This window comes from Trachemys scripta, chromosome 11 (assembly GCF_013100865.1).
Source record: "Trachemys scripta elegans isolate TJP31775 chromosome 11, CAS_Tse_1.0, whole genome shotgun sequence".
Lineage (NCBI taxonomy): Eukaryota > Metazoa > Chordata > Testudines > Emydidae > Trachemys > Trachemys scripta.
This window is the reverse complement of record NC_048308.1, coordinates 36,293,991-36,318,427: the sequence shown is the minus strand read 5'-3', so window position 1 is coordinate 36,318,427 and position 24,437 is coordinate 36,293,991. Positions and strand designations below refer to the sequence as shown.

The 24,437-nt window shown below is 41.6% G+C and overlaps 1 protein-coding gene across 1 annotated transcript in view; it reads right to left on the bottom strand.

The window, feature by feature from the left end:
• Positions 1-24,437, bottom strand: part of LOC117884697 (collagen alpha-1(XXVIII) chain-like) — a 59,487-nt gene that overhangs the window by 18,802 nt on the left and 16,248 nt on the right. Inside the window, exons 11-21 of the mRNA XM_034785310.1 lie at positions 22,689-22,742; positions 20,088-20,156; positions 18,166-18,234; positions 16,016-16,084; positions 13,204-13,272; positions 12,423-12,491; positions 12,273-12,341; positions 7,993-8,061; positions 7,187-7,258; positions 2,476-2,544; positions 664-735 (exon numbers count right to left, since the gene is read on the bottom strand). Of these exons, the coding sequence (XP_034641201.1) occupies positions 664-735; positions 2,476-2,544; positions 7,187-7,258; positions 7,993-8,061; positions 12,273-12,341; positions 12,423-12,491; positions 13,204-13,272; positions 16,016-16,084; positions 18,166-18,234; positions 20,088-20,156; positions 22,689-22,742 (750 nt within the window). The remainder of the gene's footprint in view (positions 1-663; positions 736-2,475; positions 2,545-7,186; positions 7,259-7,992; positions 8,062-12,272; positions 12,342-12,422; positions 12,492-13,203; positions 13,273-16,015; positions 16,085-18,165; positions 18,235-20,087; positions 20,157-22,688; positions 22,743-24,437) is intronic.

The window sequence follows — 24,437 nt, the reverse complement described above, 5'->3', positions numbered from 1 at the left end:
GGGCAGCCTCCAGACCCTGCGCCCCCGGCTGGGCGCTTCCCCTCCCGGGCTCCAGCTGCGCTGGGGAAGCGCCGGCTGGGGGCGCAGGGTCTGGGGGCTGCCCGGCAAACCCTGAAGCCGGTAGCACTGGGGCAGCCCTTTCCCCCTGGCTGGGAGTGGAAGGGAGGAGGGGGCGGAGTTAGGGTGGAGAAGGGGCGGGGCTGGGGCGGGGCTAGGGTGGGGAAATGGGCGGGGTCAGGGCCTGTGGAGGGTCCTCTTTTTTTATTTTTGAGATATGGTAACCCTACTTTAAAAATATTTCATGAGCGAGTTGGTGAAGATTATAAAATCACATCTCTAAAAAATCCTTGCATAGATCTTTAGATGCACAATCATCTTTAGCCTTAAATGCTTGGATCTTCAGACATATGGTTTTTTAAATAAATTCTTCAAAAGACCACCCTTATCTAAAATACACATTTTAATTACTATAGTAAAAAAAGACTTCCAAAGTCTTCCTGTCCTTTCTGTTCATCCATTTCTCCCTTGAGGGGGGAGGCATGGATTCTCCTGTTTCACCCCCACTTTTTAATGGCCTTTTCATCCCACCATCTCCACCACCGATGAGCTATATCTTTGACTTGAGACCTAAATTATACAGATACAGTACAAAACTAAGAGTACTTTAGCACCGGCAGGTCCAGGTACTCCTGTTGGTCCCGATAATCCACGTACACCTCTCTGACCTTGATCACCCTACACAAATGAAGAAACATTATTCTACATTTTATCAATATGGTTATCAAAAAGTCATTTGAAAGCTCTTGTAAAAATCAGTCAGACCAGGGCCACACAGGTCTTTTGGGGACCCATGGCAAAATCTGAAACTGACCCCCCCCTTCCAAAAATTACTACCACTGAAGGAAGGTGGGTGGAGGAGTTAGAGAGCAAGCCTACCCTGTACTCACCTCACAGGTGTGGGTCCTGTCACACAGGGCTTGGCCTGCCTCCCTGCTCGAGGTGCTATGACCAGACATGCAGGGTTGCAGCACCACTCAGTTTGGCCCAGTGACCCCTGCCTCCATTATGACAGAGGGGTTGCTGGGCTAAATTTCAGTTAGTCATTGCGACCTCACTCAACAGGTTGCAATGCCACTCACTCAGATTTGCCTGACTGTCCCTCTGTCATGATGGAGGGGTTACTGGGCCAAACCTGAGCGGTGCTATCACCCCATATGCTGGGTCACAACACCACTTGGTTTGAGGCCCCTCTCAAAAGTGGGGCCCAGGGCAAACTACCTGTTTTGCTCCTGCTGCCCTAGAGGGCCATGAACTCAACAGGGGCCTTATTCTATAGCTGCTGCACATGAGAAATTTCCATTAACTTCAATGGGAAGTCAATTAATTCAACTTCAATTGAAGTCAATGGGCCAAATTCTCCTCTAATTACATCTGTGTAAATCAGGTGTAGCTTCTTGAATGTCAATGGTTCTACACTGGTATAAAACCATTGTGAAGAGAATCCGACCCAAAAGGAGTTGTTTGCTTGCATCAGCAAAGTCAAGTCTAGTGAGTGGAATCAAATAATAGAGAAATCATTTACATGAAATAATTTTAATAAAAAAACGCATAAATAATTGGATACTCATTTTTTATAGGTAAATACACTATACATCTTTTTGTCTGTCAAGGAAAATTACAAGCCAGAACACTCACCCTGATTAATCTATTTATATACGTCTAGACAGAAAAATGCTAAAATCGAGTGTAGGTGGTAAAGGGATAACTATTAACACATTATTAGAACACAATTATAACAAAAATACACATGAGATAGTGGTTCAGAAAACCTAAACATTTGAAATTCTGGAAAGTTCCAGCCCCAGCCATAACGGTCTCTTTACCCTGTAGGATATCACCTAAATATATTTCCTAGAGAGGAAAACTTTTGAACTCATCTTAGATACAGTAATCGCCATACTTCACTTTCCCTTAGCCCTTAAAATTTATTGTTATGGTGACCCTCAATCTATGTAAAGAGGACTGGATGTGGCTTCATCCAGACACTGTCAACACAATTTTTTTCAGGTGCCCAGAGGGATTGCTAGAGAATGATCAGAGGTGTTTCATACAAACATCTATTTGCTACTCGTCTGAGTAAGGATTACTCAATCTGAGTAAGGGCTCACATATCTGAGGATCTGCAGGATTGGAGCCTGTAGCAGTGTGTTGTATTGCTACTGGATTGTTGGGCTGCCCAGCTCCACAATGAAAACTTGCCTTTAATTGTATTTTATCAGTTTCTCTACATTTTTTTTATTGAGCTAAGACTGAAACCAACTCTGCAGTCAGCCTATTTCACAGTATCATTCATAAAATCACATAGTGCACTTTTTCTTCACTGGATTTATTTATACTCCACCAAATGGGGAAAACTGTGACAAATCTATTCCCTGAGCATTGCTTTTGCTTTTAATTTTCACAAGGAATTCTTACCTTCTCACCCTGTATTCCAATCCCTGGGGCACCCTCGGGACCTCGAAGGCCAGGTACTCCTGGCTCCCCCTGTAATGAAAAAATCAAATCAGCACTTGAATTTAGTTGTATTTTTAATTAGTTTTATTATTAAGTTGTAAGGCTGGAGACAGAAGTCCTCTCTCTAATCATAGAAACTGAATACTCAGGTAGCAGGTCCTGCATTGCTTACTCAGAGTAAGAGATACCTCAGAAGAGTTTGTATATACATTTGTTATAAGATAAATTCTGAATTAGTTTGAATAAACTGCAGCTCAGAAGGAGCAGGAGTGGAATCCTGGCCCCTTTAAAGTCAATGACAAAACTCCCATTGACTTCAGTAGGGCCTCAGGTTTTCAGACAGCCTCATTTATGAACTCTTGCAGGGATGCACAAGGTGACATGTTTCTGGCGATAAATGATGTCATGCTCAGTACATTATTTTTAAATAGGTAATGCAAACTTTATTATAATGTTTAGCCACTAGGTGGCCCCTTGCATAACATACTTTACCTGAGCTGGTAATAGCTAGAGCAACAAGTGCAGAGGTGGGCAAACTACGGCCTGTGGGCCACATCTGGCCCAAGGGACCCTCCTGCCCGGCCCCTGAGCTCCTTGCCCGGGAGGCTAGGCCCCGGCTCTTCCCCTGCTGTTCCCCCTCCCCCACAGCCTCAGCTCGCTGCACTGCTGGCGCAATGCTCTGGGCGGTGGGGCTCTTGCAGATCTGTGGCCTGACCCGGTGCTCTGTGCTGCACGGTGGCATGGCTGCCTGTCCTGGTGCTCTGGGCAGCATGGCTGTAGTGCTGCCAGCCACTGGTGCTCCAGGCAGCGCGGTAAGGGGGCAAGGAGCGGGGGAGGGGGGTTGGATAGAGGGCAGGGGAGTTCGGGGTGGTGGTCAGGGGGTGGGGGTGTGGATAAGGGTTGGGACGGTCAGAGGGCAGGGAACAGGGAGGGATGGATGGGGCAGGGGTCCCGGGGCGGCTGTCAGGGGACAGGGAACGGGGGGGTTGGATGGGGCAGGAGTCCCGGGGGGGCCATAATGGGGTGAGAAACAGGGGGGTGGGGGCGTCGGATAAAGGGCGGGGCCGGGCTATGCCTGATTGTTTGGGGAGGCACAACCTCCCCTAACTGGCCCTCCATACAATTTTGGAAACCCGATGTGGCCCTCAGGCAAAAAAGTTTGCCCGCCCCTGAACTAGTGCATTAAAGTGTCTTAGAGTATGTCTACACACTGAAAATGCTTCGGCGGCACTGCTGTTGCACTTCAGTGTAGACATTACCTATGCCGACCAGAGGGGCTTTCCCATTGGTGTAGGTAATCCACCTCCCCAAGAGGCAGTAGCATTATTTACACTGGAGGTTAGGTTGGCATAGCTATGTCTCTCAGGGGCATAGACTATTTTTCCAGGTCTGTAGAAATAATGTACTTGAAAGTCATAACGTGTCGCAGTATTATAGAGAAACTATATTTGTCAAAGGAAACACTGACAAAGGAAACACAATGAACTTATGACTGCCTGATGGACCTTCAGCCTGGAGCCAAGGTTTCCTCGGTCATATATATGCCTCTCTGAACCAGAACTTCAGGCTCTTCGCACCTATCTGCAAGAAAACCTACAGAAGGGGCTTATCCATCCATCCATCCACATGTCTGGTGGGGCCCCGATCTTCTTTGTTAAGAAGAAGGATGGCCCCTTGAGGCCCTGCATTGATTACTGGGCACTCAACAAGGTGACTATTCAGAACTGATATCCCTGCTTGCTGTCATCCACGAACAGGGCTGCCCAGAGTGGGGGGCAAGTGGGTCAATTTGCCCCAGGCCCCGCAGGGCCCCCGCGAGCCCTGGCCAAGAATCCCTTTCCTGGCTAGAGGCGCTTTTTAATTTTTACTCACCCGGCGGCGCTCCAGGTCTTGGGCGGCGGGGGGTCCTTCACGTCGCCCTGGGACTTTGGCGGCACTTCGGTGGCGGGGGGTCCTTCAGTGCCGCGGAAGACCCGGAGCCAGTGAAGGACCTGCCGCCGCAGACTCGGAGCGCCACCCGGTGAGTACAAACACTGCAGCGGGTGGCGCCTTTTTTTATGTCCGCTCCCCTGCTTTGCTCCAGACCCCCTGAATCCTCTGGGTGGCTCTGTCCACGAACTCTTAGATTAACAGCACTCCACTTGAATTTTCACAAAACTAGACCTAAGTGGGGCCTATAACCTAGTATGTGGGAGAGGGAGACGAGTGGAATACAACTTTCCATGCAAACTATGGTCACTTTGAGTATTTGCCTTGGAACCAGCCCTGTTCCTGCTTTCCATGACTCCAGATAACACAGTTCTGACCCTTAGCTCTGCTTCTTGGCTCTGACTCTTGGCTCTGGCATGTCGGCTCTGACAACTAGGCCTGACTGCCTACGACCTGGTCCCCTGACGACAGGTAACTCAAAAAATGGCTGAACATATTTCTGTGAAAGATTTCCCTCAAAATATACTTTTGGGCTGAGAATTTTGAACCTCCCCTCCCCAAAAATTAATTTATTCATTAATTAATTTATTTTTGAGAAAGAAAAAAGGCATTGTCATAAATATAAAGGGAAGGGTAACCACCTTTTTGTATACGGTACTATAAAATCCCTCCTGGCCAGAGGCACAAAATCCTTTTACCTGTAAAGGGTTAAGAATCTCAGGTAATCTAGCTGGCACCTGACCAAAAGGACCAATAAGGGGACAAGATACTTTCAAATCTGGGGAGGAGGGAAGGGCTTTGTTTTGTCTGTTCTTTGTCTGTCTGTTCTGTGTGCTTGCCGGAGACAGATCAAGAAGGCAAGCAATCCAACTCAATTAGAATTAGTAAGTAATAATAAGGGAATGCGTTAGCTTACTTTTATTTTGGCTTGTGATTTTCCTTGTCTAGAGGGAGGTTTTGTCTAGAGGGAGGTTTATCCCTGGATTTGTAACTTTAAGATTTTCCCTAGAGGGGAGATCCTCTATGTTCTTGAGTCTTTTGTTATTCTGTAAAATACTTACCATCCCGATTTTACAGAGGTAATTCTTTTACCTTTTCTTTAATTAAAATTCTTCTTTTAAGAACCTGATTGATTTTTCATCATTTTAGGATCCAAGGGTTTGGGTCTGTGTTCACCTGTACCAATTTGTGAGGATATTATTCTCAAGCCTCCCCAGGAAAGGGAGTGTAGGGGCTTGGTGGGATATTTGGGGAAGGTAGGGCTCCAAGTGGCCCTCCCTAAATGTTTGTTTAAATCACTTGGTGGTGGCAGCATTACTTAATCCAAGGTATAAGAGAGAAATTGTGCCTTATCTCATATCAAATTCTGATATCATTGGCAACATGGAAAGCCCTGTTAATAATTGTGGACCTGTGATGGGATTAAGGTGGCTCAGAAGGGCCCAATTAATCATATAGACTGCACCTGGGGAAGAGACAGGGACTGATAAAGGCTAACTGATGATGAAGCCCAGCTGGGCAGGGGAGGCTGAGCTTGTCTAAAGCCAGGAAGTTTGGAGCAGAAGGGGGCTGCTACAGTTGAGGCTAATAACATACATCAGGGCAGGGATAGGCCTAATGAAGTGTTTCAGTTTAGAGCACTAGCTGGCCATTGTGGCTTAAATGGAAATATTTTTTTGAATAAATAGACCCAATGGACTATATGGGTTCTGTAGGGTGAACAAAACAATTGATGACCTTTTATAGGTATGTAAGGTCTTTGATAAAGAAAGGGAGAAACTTTGAGAAATTTGAACATTTTAAGGTAACAAAAATTACGTTGTTATTTAGTAAAAACATTGGGGAAATGGGGCATTATTAAAAGGCACTGTTACATTACCTGAAAGACACAGGGCAGAGAGAGAGAGACTATAAACGGCTAAGTAACGAGGAACTGTAGTTGGTGGCAAGTATAAACTATTCAATAAAGTCTGCTTCGCCATACAAAAGAGGAAAAAGAAGGGGGCTGCAGGGAGATGGTCTGCAATCATTCTTTGGAAAGGATGAAACCCAGCAGGGACCATAAGCCCTGGGGTCTGGGCCCTGAAATGATGGTCAACCCAGAGGGTTTTGGGTAAGAAAGGCTTGAGCAAGGCTAGGTTGAAAGTGGTCCAGAGAAATAGCAACAGTGTCTGGAATTGAGCAGACTGGCTGCTAGGCATAGGGTCACTAGGCTGAAACCTGGCATAGCAGGTGGGCCCATGTTCGTGTACCAGCCACTGGGAAAGTGGCATAAGTTTAGAATTGGCACGGAGGACTGCCTGGGACAGTGTGCAGACTGTTGGTCCAGAGGGACTTTGGTATCCTGGAAGGGGAGGACTGGACAGTGACCTGGACGGAGGGCTGAGTCACAAAGAGGGAGGACCCTGAGTCCACAGAGAGAGAGAAACCATACTCCATGGTGTGAGCAATCAAAGGACGGGACACCAGACTGGGTGAGAGCTAATCTCCTGACTCAGTGGTGAGTGTACCCCATTACAGAACCTCATTGAGACTTTTCAACATGTGTAAGGTCATCACTGCACTTGGATCTCCCTTTCTCCATGAGGAAAGTGCTCATCCCTTCCTCAGCAGTGTCAATCCCTTTGTCCCAGACTCCATGGAGGGCTCTCTGCTGGACCAGGGTATCAGTATGAGGGATGGGGCAAGCAGTACATGAGCTGAGGGAGGAAGGGGAAAGTTGAGGACAAAGAAACACACAAACCTTTTGTCCTGGGGCTCCATCTTCCCCTGGAAGACCAGGCAGACCTGCCAGTCCTGAAGAACCTGGCTCACCCTGAAATAAATAATGGAGATAAATAAAAACATGTCCATATCTTAAATGTAACTATAGTACCATTATCTCTTATAATCAGGGAAACCTCTTTTTTTTAAAAAAGGCTCCTAATTTTTTTTTGCCTTTAGGCATATGAGATCAAATCTTGCAGTCATTCTGTACACAGAACTTCTCTGAATTCCAGACACGGAAGGAAGGAAGGATCAGGAAATACTGTACTAACTGATTATTAAGAGCATACATTGTATATTAAGGATAAATTATGTAATGAATGTTAGTTATTAATTCTCCATAATTATATTCAATTTACTTTTATTTAAAAAGTCACTATCCTATTATTTTAACAGCCCATGGCTACTGCACTCCCCTGGCTGCTCAGGGTCTGCTGATGTGGCTAGCCTGTGCTGGGCACTAAGGTAGCTCCTATGCCCCCTTACTCTTGTGCACAGTGGTTGTGCAGCCAGGCTGAATGAGGCCTAAGCACCACTGAAGCCTAAGTATTGGCTAGGCATCTGGATTGTTTCAGTCCTATGGAATTTGTCTGCAAGCGTGTAGTGCTAATAACATTTTAAAACATACATTTTTGGATGCCGTTAAAAGTTAGTGGCCAAAGTTTTCAAAAATAGGAGTTTAAAGTTTAGCTCTTAAATCGATGTTTTAGTGCCTACAGGTGGGATTTTCAAAAGTGCTTAAGTAATTTAGGAGAAGGAAAGAGCTCTTTATTAACAGCATACCTTTGAACCAGGTTCCCCAGGACCTCTTTCTCCCGGAGCTCCAGTTTCTCCTGGCAAGCCTTGTTCTCCCTTAAACAGAAAATGTTTTTGAAGAGCTTTAACACCAGAAAGATAAGACTACATTTTCTTGGCAGCTTACATTTACAGAAAGAGCATTCAGCTTAATAAAAATGCATTATTTGAAGTCCTAGCTTTTTTAAATTTTGACCTAAAGGGCTAGATTCTCCAGTGTATTGTCTACTTCATCCTTTCTTGGGAAACTTGTCACTGGACCTGATGAATGCTGTAAATGTATGAATAATGTAGCAGACATTTTGAGAGCACATCTGACTTTCAAATACACTTTACTCTTGTCTCTTTATATCATGAGTAGAGCATATCCCTGCTATTAATCATTCCAAATGTGTGAGGAGCGCTCTGCTGTTCCCTAGTTACTTTTCTTTACCTGATAGAGATTGCTAAACCTGTTATAACCATATCAAACTCCTAATGATGTGAAAGGATTCAGAATTGGGACCCTGTGATGGGGTGACTGGGACCATGAAGGGGTTAATGTGGATCTGAGAGCCAATTAACATACCTGGCAGTACCTGCAAGAGAGAGAAGGCCAGGCTTAACTGATAATGAAGTCTGGCTGGTGGCAATTATAAAGCCAGGAAATTTGTAGGAGAAAGCAGCTGTAAACACCAACCTGAAAGAAGACTGAGAGTGGTACTAAAATTGTACAGTAGTATATGAGGAAAAGGTGAGGAACCAATAGGCTGGAAGCATGTGGTTATTGTTCCAGTAAGGAAACTAGGAAAGCTGTGATCCAGACCTGATGCATGTAGTCTAACTGCGCTTACAGCACGTTTGAAATGGTAAAAATGATAACTGAGAGATTGGTTTCATACTTTGAGAGAAACAGTCTCCTAGGTAGCAAGCAGAGTGAGTTTAGGAGGGGAAGGCGCACAACTGACCATATTGTAAGGATAAAAACTGAAGAATAAAAAGGTAAAAGAACTAAAGAATTTATAATCACTTTTCTGGATATTGAAAAAATTATGATATAGAGGGAGGGTTAACTTCATAAAGTGGCTACCATGGGTATAAAAGGAAGAATGTATAGGGGTAGAAGGGATTTCTCAAGTAAAAGAACTATGCAGGTCAGAGTAGGGAAAGCCTACTCCAGTATATATATACTTACAAATGGCACTTCACAGGAGAGTGTCATCAGTCCTACTTTATTCAACATCTTGGTAAATGATCTTCCAAAAGAGATGAGTGTAGGATTAGGCATCACTTTATTTGCTGACTACTGTGCCATATGGCCAAAACCATAAACCATAAAATAGCTGCTTAAGAGTAAATGAAGCACTAATGAAGTGTGTAGAATGGGGAAACATGGGATTTTAAATTCTCAATTGATAAAACTAAAGGAATAATATTCACAAAAAGGAAAATTTAAAAAGATTATAAATTGTATCTATAATGGACAGCAAATAAGTATAGTTAAAAGCTTTCAAATTTTTAGGTGTAGTATTTGATAGCAAGCTCACTTGGAAGGATCATATTGACATTAGAGATAAATGGAAAGGCAGATTCAAACGACTTAGAAGTATTTCTGGAACCCCCTGTGGTGCAGATAAAAAAGCAGTGGTAATGCTATTCAGAACGCTAATAAGACAAATTATTGAGTATGGGTGCCAGGTTTTCAGATTGGCATCAAAAACAAATTTGAGAAAGCTTGACTCAGGCCAAGCTCAGGTGTTGCAAATTGCATGTGGTGCCTTCATAACAAAGCAGCTGTATGTACTACAGATAGCTGTGGGTGAAATGCCTGTTACTTTAAAAATGAAGCTTTGGATTTGACCTTTTTGGCTAAAGTCACTGGAAATGTAGAAGATGGAAACACCCAGCTAATATATGATAAATGCTGGGAATTAAGAGGTCAATGTATAGGGCAAAAATGCCTCATGTAAGTAGGGTTAAAGCATGGACAAATGATCTTAGTGAAAAGAAAGACCAAAAAGAGGTTAATCTAGCACTTTGGGAAAATGCATAATAATTGGAAAATTATACCTCTTAAGATAGATATGGAATTGTATAATAAAATTAAGGGAAAAGGAGTGTTAAACGTGCAAGATATGGCATATCAATATGGTTTCTGATAAGTGAGATGCTACCACCATATGCATACTCATGGCGCCAAAGAACAGGAAGAGTGGGAACAACATTCTGCATTCCTTCATTCAAGAAAGCTGTGAGGCAATCAAATTTTGTAGATGTTTTGACAGCCGAACAGGCAGGGATAATGCCGGCATTAAATTGGGTATAGAGGTGTGCCAGCTGCCATTGTCATCCTGTCTGATCCGTTATCAAGACTACTGGTGATCAGAAACAGCACTTCCGATAGCAGAAATGATATATTTATTGAAATATTACTGTTAACAGAATTGATGTAGTTGAGTGTAATCATAACAATGGCATGGATTCCAGTGCATGTAGGGCAGTGGGCAATGAGCTGGCAGACCAAGTGGCAAAAAATGCTGTCAAACATGAGCAATCTGATTTAGAGATCCCTTTAAATAAACTGGAGTTTAGAAAACTAATTTAAAATGACTCAGAGGAATGGCAAGAAATATGGGCAAAAGAAACGAAGGGAAAAAGATTCTGTGAAATGTGCCCAAGATTTGAAAATGCTGATGTACTCCAAGGCCTTGAGAGAGAATGTGAAGTGGGTCTATTTAGAATTTTAACTGGCATTGTGGCTTAAATAGTAATTTGTTTATTAGATTCAAACATAAAGATGGATTATGTTGGCCATGCAAGGTCTAGTAAACAGTTGATCGTCTCCTTTAGGAGTATAGAGTGTTCCATTGAAAGGGGGTATTGTATGAAAAACATAGAGGCCTTAAAATATCAACATTTTCACTGCAACGTCTAGTAAAAGCATCAGAAAAATGGGTCCCCATAAAAAAAAATTGCAATTCTTTTAGCATATTGGGAAAGGTGAAAGACTTTAATTCAAGAATTAATCTATAGTGTCCAGAGCTTGGTGGTCATAGACTCAGCAAGTGAGTCTGCCGCACTATAAAACACAAGCGGAAGAAGAAGAAGAAATGGGCTGCAGGGAGATAGTCTGTGGTCACTCTCTGATGGATAGAAATGGTAGGAAGCAATCCAGGGAGACAGCAAGGAGTCTGAGGGAGTATTTCTTGGCTGCCTGCCACAGGGTTCCTGGGCTGGAACCGAGAGTAAGAGGAAGGGTCTTGTTCCTCTGACCAGCTACCGAGGAAGGTTGGTTGAAACTCCCTAAGGTAAGGTGTATAAGGACCTCAGAGCCCAGAGATAGAAGGAATACCTGTTGTGAAGGCACTGAACTATAGCTAGGTTGGACTCTGTTACCCCGGAAGGGGTGGACTAAAACATGACCTGAGGGCCGAGCTGTGGGAAGAGAGACCACTGCAGAGATGGAGCGACCAGTGGTAGGGGGTACCATATAGGTATGCTGCTACTATGCCACACCTGACCATGAGGAGGTGCTTCTGTGGTGAGTGAACCCCTTTATAGGCCCATATTTCTTGCTCATATTGATATTTCTTTTCAGAAAGCCCCTTTAAATCTCCTGTCCCAAAAGCTTTCATGGTGACCTCTTTCACCAGCAATTCCATCTCTTGGATGAACTCTTCTGGACTTCAATTTTGACACCTAAGAATGTGATCCTAATTAAACCTTGTGCTGCTTTCTAATATTTCTAAATGCACAATATTAGATGAAATATAGGGAGAAGCAACCAGCACAAGCAACAAGAACAGAAGGCAGTCTAAGACAATGATATGCTGCTCTGGAAGGGGTGCAATGTGGTCAGGAAGAGGGATACTGCTGTGTGAGGCCTGGTGCGATGTTCAGTCAAGCATAAAATATTCTTCTGGAGAGATTGGAAGAGATCAAAAGCGCCTGCAGCCTATGTATGGAAGCGCAAGTATGAAGTAGAAAACCCCAGTCTCTGGCATATAGAGTCCCAAAAGGTTCCTTGATAGCAGTAGGCCATAGAAAGAAACTAGGCACATAGCATTTGTGTGGGTTTAGCAAGGCCTTGTAATGGGTTAGGGGCCGAAATTTCCTACGATAATATTAATACAGAAAAGTAATAACTTATTGTAGCTGAATCAGTGTACCTATTTACTTTCAATACTTTATTAAGAATCATCATAAAATTAAGCCATTTCTTATATGTGACAGTTAATGCTAAAACCAGAAATTTCCGTTGTACCTCTTACATCAGTGAATTTCCTTACCTTTGATCCAGGTAGCCCTTGTCCAGGTGGCCCTCTTGGACCAGGCGGTCCTTTTGGGCCTTCTACCCCCTGAAAAGATTTTAAAATTAATCTTTAAAATTAAAATATTCTCCCAATATTACAGAAATGCTTTAAAAATGAAAACCCCACCTTTTCTCCTTGAATCCCAATGCCAGATAACCCAATAGGCCCAGGTAAACCAGGTGGGCCAATTTCACCCTGTTGAACAAAGTACAATTGCTTAACGTTGTAAAGATATAGAAACAATTTGGGTCAGATCCTCGGCTGGTGTCCACTGGCATAGCTCCTCTGAAGCCAATGGAGTTACTTCAATATACACCAGCTGAGGCTCTGACCCTACACCTTCTCCACATTTCTTCTTCTCCTGCTTGTGTTTTATAGTGCGGCAGACTCACCTGCTGAGTCTATGACCACCAAGCCCTGGAATCTCCATCACTGGAGACTTTTAAGAGCAGGTTAGACAAACACCTGTCAGGGATGGTCTAGATGGTGCTTGGGCCTGCCATGAGTGCAGGGGACTGGACTTGATGACCTCTCGAGGTCCCTTCCACTCCTATTATTCTATGATTCTAAAGAATCCATGTATACATCTTTGCACATGCTGGTCAGCTGCTTTAAACGACTGTTACAGTCTCTTCTCCCCTCCCGCACCCTCTATTCCAGATCTTAACTTTCCCACAGAATCAATCACTTTTTGTACCGTCTCAAATTTTACCAAGAAGAGATCTTACAATTGGTTGGGGCAGTTTATTGGCTATAAATCTCACCACAAAATAAGTATTGTGTGGCTGCTATTGTAGATACCAAATTCTTTATTTTGCTTCATTACATCTTTTGTAGCTAATATCAACACCCACTGCATTCAGATTCCTTTGCAATTTGTTAACTGCCTGACATATTTATTGCTCACCTTTTCACCTTTTATGCCAGTGCCCGGCTGGCCACGAGGTCCTTTTGGACCATCAAAACCACGCTCTCCCTATATGAAAAAAATTACATGATGTTAACTTCAGCAATCCATGGTTATTTACTCTCTTCAGTACAAATCAGAGAGACGTGGTAGCATAATGATGGAAATCAAAACAAGAACAAGAAGGCAGTGCCTGAATTTCTTTGTTTCTTGGTGTACCAAAGAGGTCTTCTTTTCAGACAAGAACACTCCTCAGTGTGAGACTGATCACAAAAAAGAAATGAACAAGCTTCTCTTTACCCTTCTTTTCACTTCAAGCACATTAGGCTTAATCCTGCTTCCATTTAAATCAATGGTTTAAATGTCAGCAGGGCTAAGCCTCATAACCTTCTGAGGGCTGACTTCTGCTCATTTACTCATGTGAGTAGTCTTGGTGAAATAAGGTAAGCAGGATTTGACCCTCATTGTTTTGCCTGAATAAGGATTTCAGCACTGAGTCCACATTGCATCATTGTTTCAATATAATAATTTGAGAGAAGCAAATAGCTTTCTCAGTATGGCAGCCAAGCATTAGTGATGGAAATGGGAGGTGATAAGAAATAGACAAGGGGTATTAGTGAAAAAGGGTTAGTCACACACAAAGAATTTTTTAAAGAAAATTTAACTACAAAAGGAGGTCTTAAGGAAAATGCAACTTAATAAGGAGAAAAAGATTGAATTTCTTTGTATTTCTATTACTAAAGCATATAGGAGAAGCACTCAGCTGGTGCAAATTATCATAGTTCTACATAGTGAAGTCAACAGAATTAAAGACCTTCCCCCGCTAATCAAATTTCTCATTTTAGTTTTCCTTACATTTTTGAAATTTCCTACTTAAAATAACATTCCTTTCTCCTACTACTGTAGGACATCGGCATATGTTTTCCTCTGACCGAAGTCTAATCTTTTAACAAACAAGCTTTCTTAGAAGAAGCAATTGTATAGATTGTTTTAGATTTACAAACCAACTTCTAAAATACATGATTTAATGTCAGAGACCTGACATACTTGGCAACAGGATTGGAGATCATACAATAATATAGAATCTGTTGTTACATGTTTGGCTTTATTTCAAATTGGCAGTAAAATATAGTGCATTTTTGTAGGCACAGGAGTGCTAATAACCCTGCTGTCCTGGCCAAATTCCAGTTTGGTTAAAATACATTCATTCTGCTTATCTAAATTCTCTCTGTAGCTTCAGTTAGATGTATTCTTCACTTCCTTAACCTGTTGTGCAGTGTTGCTTGGCACTGTTAAATAGTGGCTGTATTTCAGTAGTGGTGGAGTGATTTCTGTCTGTGTTTTCTTTAAAACATTTTAATCTTTGCTATGTAAATGTAAGTGATCAACATTAACAACATCAGAGAACTTCTATAATTCTTCCTGAAATATATATCAGAAATTGTGATGAATTTAAGTAAAAATTATTCTGATAGCAACAGCCAAAATCAAACCCAGCTATTGCAGTATTGGGCTAAACAAAATGCAAGAGAGTTTGAGTCGAGGGAAAACCAATATTAGCATTTGTGGACATACCTGCAAAATGATTTTTCACCACTCCCCCAAACATAACTGACATCTAACTACCATGATCACCACTAACTATGCCCAGGATCACCTTGGAGATTTTGAGGGGAGTTCGTTCTTTGGGATATACCTCAACCTTACCTGACTCATTTCACATTTTAAAAAAGTGTGGGACAGGGGAACTCTTTAGTCCCTCTGCCTGCACTCCAGTGGAGTCCAGCTGCTCATGCTTGGGGCTATGCATGGCTGTCAACATTTTTTAAAAAGTTCTGGAAGGGACAATTGTTCAAGCACATTGGGAGTTTGGGAGTCATGAAGTCCCCTACCACTGGAAGGTTTTATGTGAATTCTGGTGACTTTTAGCATTTGTAGAGAATTTACACATAATAACTACATAATCATTACAGTTTACCTGGGAGGTATTTAAGATTCAGTCTCCATTTATAAAATGGGGATAATAAAGCAGAAAGTTACATAGAAGGCAACAGAGGGAGTCAGTTTCAGGACAGGGCTAGAATGTGGGAATCCCTTGTGAATCCCATGCCTAGACTGCTGTATCTCTCATGCTATTTAGTTTTCTGTTGTTGTAGCCAAAGATCACACTGGCTTGTCAGCCTAGGAGCTGGCTCAGCTTCAGGCCAGCATCTGGAAGAGAGCTAGCAATGTTTCTAGTGCTGTCCCCTCATCAATGAGCTACTGTATCTGAATGCCAACAACGGTAGCCTGGGAGGTATTGCCCTCAGCTGATTTGGGGTTCTCCACAAACTCAGGGACCTGTGGCCAAGATTTTCATTAACCCTAAATGCCAGCACTGGATGAAGGTAAAGGGGACTGAGTATAAAGATATAGGAAAAATCAATGTCAAGTTTTCACTCTAGGGATCACTTTAGATTAGTTTGTTTTCAAGACTATATTCCAAGGTAAGGTGCAAGAGGCTATTTTAAAATTAAAGCTCCAATTTTTTCCCCTTTTAAGGTCCCCCAAAGCAGGAGGGAGAGGCCACAGGCTATGGAGGCCTCAAAGGCCAGCTCTGATTAGAGGTAACATTCTGAGCCACTGGCTTCAGTGAATTTGTACTAGTTTAACTGAGCGGCCTATTTGCCCCAGAGGGTTAGTTTGCAGGTTAATCTGACTAGCTAATTTTTTTGCCATAGGTCTGATCCTGTATGCACTGAAGTAAATGAAAAGTAGGTCACTGGTTTAAATGGGATCAGGATCGGGCCTTATATACTATCTGTTACGGTACCTTTGGTCCTGGAAGCCCTTCACCTGGTGACCCTCTTTCTCCTTGAATCCCTTGAGGTCCTTGAGGCCCCTGTTAAAATAAATTTAAAACAGCCTAGAAAATATATCAACTATTCAAACTGATAACAGAGCAATAAGTCTTGCTGTTGGTTTTTAAACACCTCTTTGAATTGGTACATAGTTATAACCTGTTCAAAATAATACGGTAACGTGATAGTCACAATAAATCAACAAAGAAAGCATTCTGGCCTGCAGCTATGACATGCTATATACGATTATCTTAGTGGCTTACTTATGAGTCATTGAAAATTCCTTCTCTTTACTCGTCTTCTTAATTCTTCCCTCCCCATCCTTTGGTTCATTTTGGAAATTATTATTAATGCTTATTAGCATTTGAGCATAATATACTATGCCGAGAGAACCAGATTAAAGGCCACACAAAATAATGTGGAAGAAGGTTTACGTGAAGTTTACGACTGTGGTATGAACAAAACAACAGCATACTTGCTAGTGGGAGCATAGTCTAGCAAATATGAGTGGGCAAAGATTTGTGCTAAAGACAGGTCCAGAATCTTCATATATTAGGCTTGCTATACAGTGGCTCCCTGCGTCTGTCTGCCTCTCAACTTTATTCTGGGAAAGTGGCAGGCACAGAATGACAGATTTCAGTACGTCAGTAAATTAGAATCCATAGAAGCTAACTGTAGTTGGAGGGGGTCCTGTGTACAGCTTCAGAACTATACTTAATTTTTAGGTGGAGAAAATCCTACTGCCTTCAATAATAAAAAGGAAACTCCCCTTCAAACAGTTGTGCATTTCAATTTTGTAATTTTTTTTCGGGTTTCCAAAATTTTTTACCAGAATTATGATTTGCCAGAAGAGTTTACAGTTTATAGAGGGCTGGAGATAGTTTATTGTTAAATAATGATTGTAAAGCAAGTAGGACCTGAAAAAGAAAGGAGGGACCCTCAAAAGATTGAGGGCATTGATTCTGCTGTGCCTCCAGTGTGGCATTCCTAGTGAGAACTTTGAGCATGGAGCATGAATCTGGCCCTGAGACAAAAATTGAGCAGAGAGTTCTATTATTGTTTTGCCAGGAGTTGCATGTATAGGTCAATGCATTGTTGCCATAATCTGCTTCCAACTCCTCTTCTCTGTACTAGGATATCCTGAGTGATGTCAGTCCTATACCTAGTACATTGTATGTCTCCTGGTGCACTGGTGCAGCTATGGTGGTTGGCATATGGGGGTACAGCCAAGTCTCCATCCATTCACCACCTCTTCTCGTCCACATGCTCAGAATAGGGGATGTATGACCTCCACAGAGGCTGCTCTTTCCCATGTAGCTTCCTGCAATATGGGTAACTAGCCCAGGTGATGAAGGGGGAATCTTCGTACCTTTACTGATCGACTGTCACTAGTGTATAATTTAGTAAATCTGCTTACTCTGTGGATTCAGAACCCTTCAGCAAGAAGCACTCATTCTTCTGAATGAATTTCTTTTCAAGCTGGGCTGAGGTCAGTCTATTTCTCATCAAATATAGCTTTCTCATTTTAAAGAGAAAATGTTGTATGAAATAATTCTTATAAATTTCTGCCTGTTCATGGGGGAAAAGCTACTTCTGAATAATCCTGGACTATATCACGGCTACAGTGGTACAACCTCATTGAACTGAAGAGAATTTAGCCCAGAGTACATTGAACAGCTTTCTAAACCACACTGATTTGGAAAAGGGATTGTACTTGACTCTGAAGATTGGTTCTACTCTGAAAAGTGACTCTGAAAAATGGTAAAGTGGGCCCCAGGTTTGCCTCAAGTGTTCTCAATTTACAAGTAAGAAGATATGTAGAGGGAAGGGCAGGATTCCTCATTGATAATCCTACAAACCCAGTCATGCGTGGGTTTTTTCTTCATCAGTCATTGATTTTGCTGGCCAAATTATGATTTTTAGGGAGCACAGTTTAAAATAAGGAATTCAAGATAGGTTCTTCAAACAACCAAGGGTGATGAAAGTCATAGACAAGTTCATGTGTATAAGAGAGAACTAGTCTAAAGATGAAAAGAGTTGGCATAATTTAGCATGCAAGTACTTGTTAATATGTGGGCCTTCAGAGGGCTTCCCTCTCTCAGCTCTCAAACACAGAACATACCGGTAGTCCTGGCTCACCAGCTCCAGGTGGGCCAACAGGGCCTGGTCTTCCTGTCAAGCCAATGTCACCCTTCCAACAAAGACATATTTTTAAAAGCTTGTTTTTTATGTATTGGTATTTGCACGATATATAAACACTTTTAAATCAGGTATCCTTTGTTTGGGCATTTAATCTACTGAATATAAGTGACGCAAATCCTAAGTTTCTCACCTCCCTGGCAACACATAAGACCCAGTAGATACATCAATAGCTTGCTTATAACCATGGCTTATAACTATGGATATGATTTTGTCATGGTAAAATTGGGCAAAATTCTTGGAACAGTCATGGTAAAAATGTACAAAATCAGGGTATGATCACAGTGGGGCTGAAGCTGAAGTCCAAGCACTGCTGCAGGGGATTGAAGCTGAAGAATTTGTGGACATCTGTTAAAGTCATGGAATCTGTGACCTCCATGATCAAATCGTACCCTTACTTATAACCATCTATCAGTTCTTATTCTGACTTGCTTAGAACCACCTCTAACATATGTAACTGACAGCCAGACACCCACTTAAGGTTTCTGGATCCCAGCAGTCATCGCTCTTGGGGAGAGTCCCGTGTCTCTCTCCCTCCTGACTGGCATTTTAAGGCTGCACAGCTCCCTGCCTTACACTGCAATATCCCCAGCTGCCTAGGGCCAGTGCCTGTGCTTTGCTTACTCTCTCAGGGCTAAGACCAGTGTATTGCCAGCAGTTACAAGTTACCATCCATTGCTTTCTAAGCAAGCACCTTTATTCTTAAGGTAAAACATTAGAGAGAGAACATAATAAAAAAAAACAATAAAAGTTCCTATGTGCATTCTAAAAGCTTACCAGAGGTCACCCATCAACCTTATGGTTATCAAACTCTTTTCAACCCTTCTGCAAAGGTTGGGGCTCTTGGACAGAAGGCCCTGTCTGTTTTCTGGATCAGAACGAAGGCCCTGTGTCAATTCAAGCTCATCCTTTTATATCAAACATCCTTCCTTTGTCTTCTAGTCTCTGGAAAACCCAGTCTGAATCAGTATATGCAAACCACTCCAGAAGGTGGTACCTCTTTAGAGTTGTGATTAAGGTGAAACACAAACTAAATCTCTCACTGATTTTTAGTACCTGGAGGAGCTGTGGTAACCCTCCCCCATGGACCAGAACACAATCATACATAAACCATTCATAGACTTAGTACAATATGGTTCCCAAAGATATTGCATATGATTGCAATATCTGCCACAGCATTGCTTTGCTTTTATTTTAGAAAAAATGTTTTTCCTTATATAAACTCCATTTTCAAGCATGTTTTTGAAACTGAAGCTTGAAATTAAATTTGGACCATGATTCAGACCTACACGTATGCATAAGACACAGCATGCACTATGAGTTTTTTGGTAAATCTGTGTTTGATATTAACATTTTTAAATTATGATTTTTGATGACAGATAATTGACAAAATAACTGAATGGAGAATCCTTGTGAACCTTAACTCAGCAGAGTTTCAGCAGCTGAGAGACTACAATGTTTGCTCTAGAACGAGATGGTGATAGCAATCCTAGTACAGTATAAACCAGATATAGCCCTTATTCAGAAGGCAACATTTTGTTTACAGTAAGCTCATATTCTTTGTGCCAACTATCTGGACCACCAAGTGTGTTCAGAACAGAATAGTATTTTGTTTGTGACAATATGTGTGTCTCTATATTCAATTAGGCATGTACTCCCTGGTTTTACTATAAAGTGGTGGTTGGTTTTTGTTGTTTTAATCTATGAACATTTTGAATAACTTTGCAGGTATCACAATCTTAACGTTTATTGTACTTAATCCAATGATATATGAAAGATTTATATATTCAGCTTTTGTTCTTTTACAAAGGCATGCACAGTATACTGTATGACTAGCATTTTTACCTTTGGGCCAGGCAATCCTATTCCAGTTTCTCCAGTCAATCCAGGGGGCCCAGGGAGGCCTCTTTCACCCTTTTTAAAAAATAAAAAGGAAACAATTTTGCTTTTAAAACATTTCAAAGCTTTGTAGGTTACTAGAGGAACCAGACTCATGCAATTTGTTTAAAAAGAACAAATTTTGAATATTAATCACAATGTTTTTTTGTTTCTCCTGTTAGGAATTAAATAATTCAAACCCACTGGTGTTATATTACATTGTTGGTGACCCAATCCATTGCCTTCTCCCCAGGCCCTTTTAAGTCATTCTGTGTAAAAAGCTATCTATTTCCTGCCCTGGTGATGCAAGCCCTGGCAGCTAGATTCAGGCACATGGGTCAAAATGGGATTGCAAAAAGCATTAGAAAAAAACAAAATGGTAGTGAAATAGATTAGATTACCTGGGTCTTGAGCTGGTCATTCTTTCTCAGAGGAGTCGAGCCACTGAAGTCAGTGGGATTTTACATGATTCAGGCTTACTCATGTAGGTAAGGATATGCAGGTTTAGCCCTAAGAGCTCTTTCTTATTTCTAACATTTATGATTCAGTGACACTGTGGTAGCTTTAATTCTGCTTTAATTAAATCTTCTTGCTTTTATTACTTCTGTGCCCCAGTCTTGTTATTTTAAAGAGTGCTGAGTGCTTCTGGTAATAAAAGCCAGAATTTAGCATTTTGGATTTATATAGTGAAAAGAAAATTGGTCCACAAAATGTTAGCATTAGAAAAGGGATGAAGCACTAGGCAAAAGAGGGCACTTTCCCAGTATTGTTTATGGATTATACTCAGAAACCCTGTATACCCACAAGTTTCTAACTTAAAAGTTAGTTAATTAAATGACTGAACCTTGGAATTTAGAGGTCTGATCCAAAGCCCATTGAGGTATACGGAAAGGCACTTACTGACGTCAGTCGGCTTTGGATCAGGCCCATAGTACTTAACACTCAAGGACCAGATTTTAAAAAATATTTTGGTGCTTAACTCCCACTGCTAACCTGCCTATTTTTATACTTGTCTTCAAGCCTACATTTAAGGACTTGATCTTGCTCCTGTTGCTGTCACTGGCAAAAACTCCCATTGACTTAAATGGTGACAATGTAACCCCTAACTGCAGGATTGGTAGCTCTGCGGAAGACTGGAGTCCTAGAAACATAGGAACTGCCATACTGGATCAGACCTGTAGTCCATCTAGTTCAGTATATTTTTTCTGAGAATGGCCAGTACCAGATGCTTCAGAGGAAGGTGTGAGAATCCCACAGGAGATAGGTGTGGGATAATTTGCCCCCGTCATTAGTTCTCATCTGATCTGTAATTGACAGGGATAGGATTACACCCTGAAGCATGAAGTTCAATATTCCCTCCAACGTTGTTATCATAATTAATTATAAACAGCTCTAGATATTCTTATCCATATAAATGTCAGAAATCTTTTTGAATCAGGCTCAGTCTCTGCCTGTGACACAGTGCTGGGAGTCTAGAGCTGACCCAGGACTCTTAGTACTAAGGTACTAGTTATTCCCCCTTGGAGTGGATTTAACTGGGGGGAATGGGATGTTCAATGGCTTACTTAGGAGGCTGATGAGCTAATGAGAACTATCAACCCATCAACAGCTAAAGGGCAGAAGGAAGTGCAAGGGAGGAGGCTGGCAGGGGCCAGGGGGTACAGAATCTCAGGATTGTGAGATCTTGCCTTTTACGTCCCTGGAGAGTAGAATAAAGGGAAAGTTTACTTCCAGTTGTATGTTGTAGCACAGAGTCATACTGGTGAACTAGTGGAGAGGACCCAATAAATAACACATTTGTGTCAGAAACTTAAAAGCATCCATCTTGTTTGTGGTGATCCAAAGGGAAGAGAAGGGAATTTGTGATATTACCCTAAAAGAGTTCCTGTGAAAAGTCAAAAGACTGATAATGTAAAAATAGCACCTTCTTATTCAATGTATCTGTTCACGGTGCAGATTCCAAGTCTGATTTGTTTACCTTACTGACACATGTAAGTTCTGATTTGATTTTTACTTCTTGTTGGCATTGCGGAGCCAATTCAGCTATGGGAGAACAAAATGGATTTGATCCCTTTTCATGCATAATCAACAAGATTATTCAATACAATCCAGTGCCAGAATTAGTATTACTAATAAGAATGTACAATCCAAAAGGAACACAGTTTGGCTTTCAGATCCCAGGCTGAATTTCCATGATTGGCACTTACAAGTAAAACATGTTGTTTTCTAAATTGAACACATCTGATACATCAAGTGGTAAGAGACAACAAATAATTTTTGGAGTAATACTGCACTTCAAGTGTTCAAGTACTAGAAGAATGGGATATAAGTCACTATGCTGAAGAGACAATGTCCAGCTGAATCTAGTGTAGTAAACAGCAGGAGTAGAGTAATAGATTTTGCTAGGTAACTTGCAGGGATATTGGATAGATGAATTACTTGCAGTCCCCATTTAGCCAAACCCCTTGAACAGAAGAGAAAAGTGAAAGTGGGGAAGAGCATTATTGTGGTATGGATAACTGTATGTGTCTTTTAACCTTAAAAAAGAGGAGATCTTTTTATTCTTGCCTTTGATCCTTGCACACCTTCAGGCCCTTGGTCTCCGGGTAGCCCTTGGGAACCCTGTTAAAACACAAATGTTTTTATCAGAATTTTCCAGGCTTTCAGAGCAAGGGGTTTTTGAGAAACAAGCAATAATTTCCTGCAATCCACATGAAAATCTTTGTCAGAAACACTTCAAAACTAAACACAATTTAAATTCTGCCCTTGTATGCAAGAATGCAGCTAGTGGTGTGTAAGCATCTGAGGACAGCACTTGGCTCTTTCTTAAGCAGAATAAAAGTAAACAGTCATCAGAATTTACCTACATCATCACTGCAACAATGACAATACTGCAAGCTCCTCTAGGTATTAATAATGTAGGGTTTGGGGTAGGGGTGCTGAAACAGGTTTTATAGTGGGGATGCTGAGAGCCATTGAACCAAATTGTAAACCCTGTATATAATGGAAACTACTTCAAGACAGCGGGTGCGGCAGCACCCCCCACATCCCTAGTTTCAGCACCTATGGTTTGGGGGTTCTTTTACAAAACACTGCTCCCAGTAAAAGGGTGTTATGGCAAATTTGATCTGTTTAAAATGTGTAACTTTGACTTTCTTTGGTTGCATATTTTGCATAAAGATGTTCTGATTTTTGTTATTGATTTTTATGATGCACTATAACAAGTTTGCTTATATGACAGATTCTCCTAAAACAATAGGTACAAGAACAGGCCATTTTAAGTCACAAAACCTCATTGCATTCAGTGGGAACAGAACTGATCCAAAATGTGCAAACTGGCAATATTCTGGATTGTTTTAATTCCTTCATAATATGGGAGTATGCTTTATCAATGTACATGACTTTCAATCCCTGTTAGAAAACATGGGCTAGATCTTCAGCAGGGATAAATCTGCATAGCTTCACTGACTTTCGTAGCTCCATTGACTTCAATGGACCTATGCCAGTTTCCATCAGCTGAGGATGGCTGAGCCAATTACTTTGATTTATATGGGTCACATCTCACTAGTGCACTCATTTATTTCAACAGTCCATTGCCCAGTGCTCCTAAAGGATAAGGCTCTATGTTGTTAAGTTATCAGTGTTATTTCTTTTCCTATATTATTTCTGAAATCAACTACTCGGTTATGAAGGGACAGTGGTTGGTAGGCCTAACATTTTATATGCTTTCTGTTTACTAAAACTTGTTGCATATTTTCATCTTCTGCCTAATCAAGGGTTTAGTCACCTGCTCCTTATATGGATCAATGAAGACAATGAGGATGAAATCTTGGTCCTGTTGCAATCAATGGGAGTTTTGCTTTCCCGTGGGGCCAGGATTACACCCCAGGCATTTTGCCCAAGTAGGGAGAACAGAATTGGGCCCCAGAAGTATCTTAGAGCTTTTTCCTTAAGGAAGTTCAAGGTGACAAGGTCAAATTATTCTGCCATCCTAGAGATGCAGAATATGACACTCTGAATTAGACAAATGATACAAATGTGTGAAATCAATCCTTAAAATATTAAATTTAAAATAAACACATTTTCAGGGGGGGACAAAGTCTCCGATGCGCAGCAGGGATCTATACTCTAATTAGGCCAAACTACTTGAGGCCCCAATTCATGAATAAATATATGCTAAGTATTGCCCACAGCATCAGACATGACAACAGCACAGTCTTTCCATTGCTGTGGGGTCTCTTCTCCTGCATACTCTGCCGTTTCTGCTAGTCAATAATCAGAGAACAAAAATATTCAGTTGTCTACATTGAACTCCAA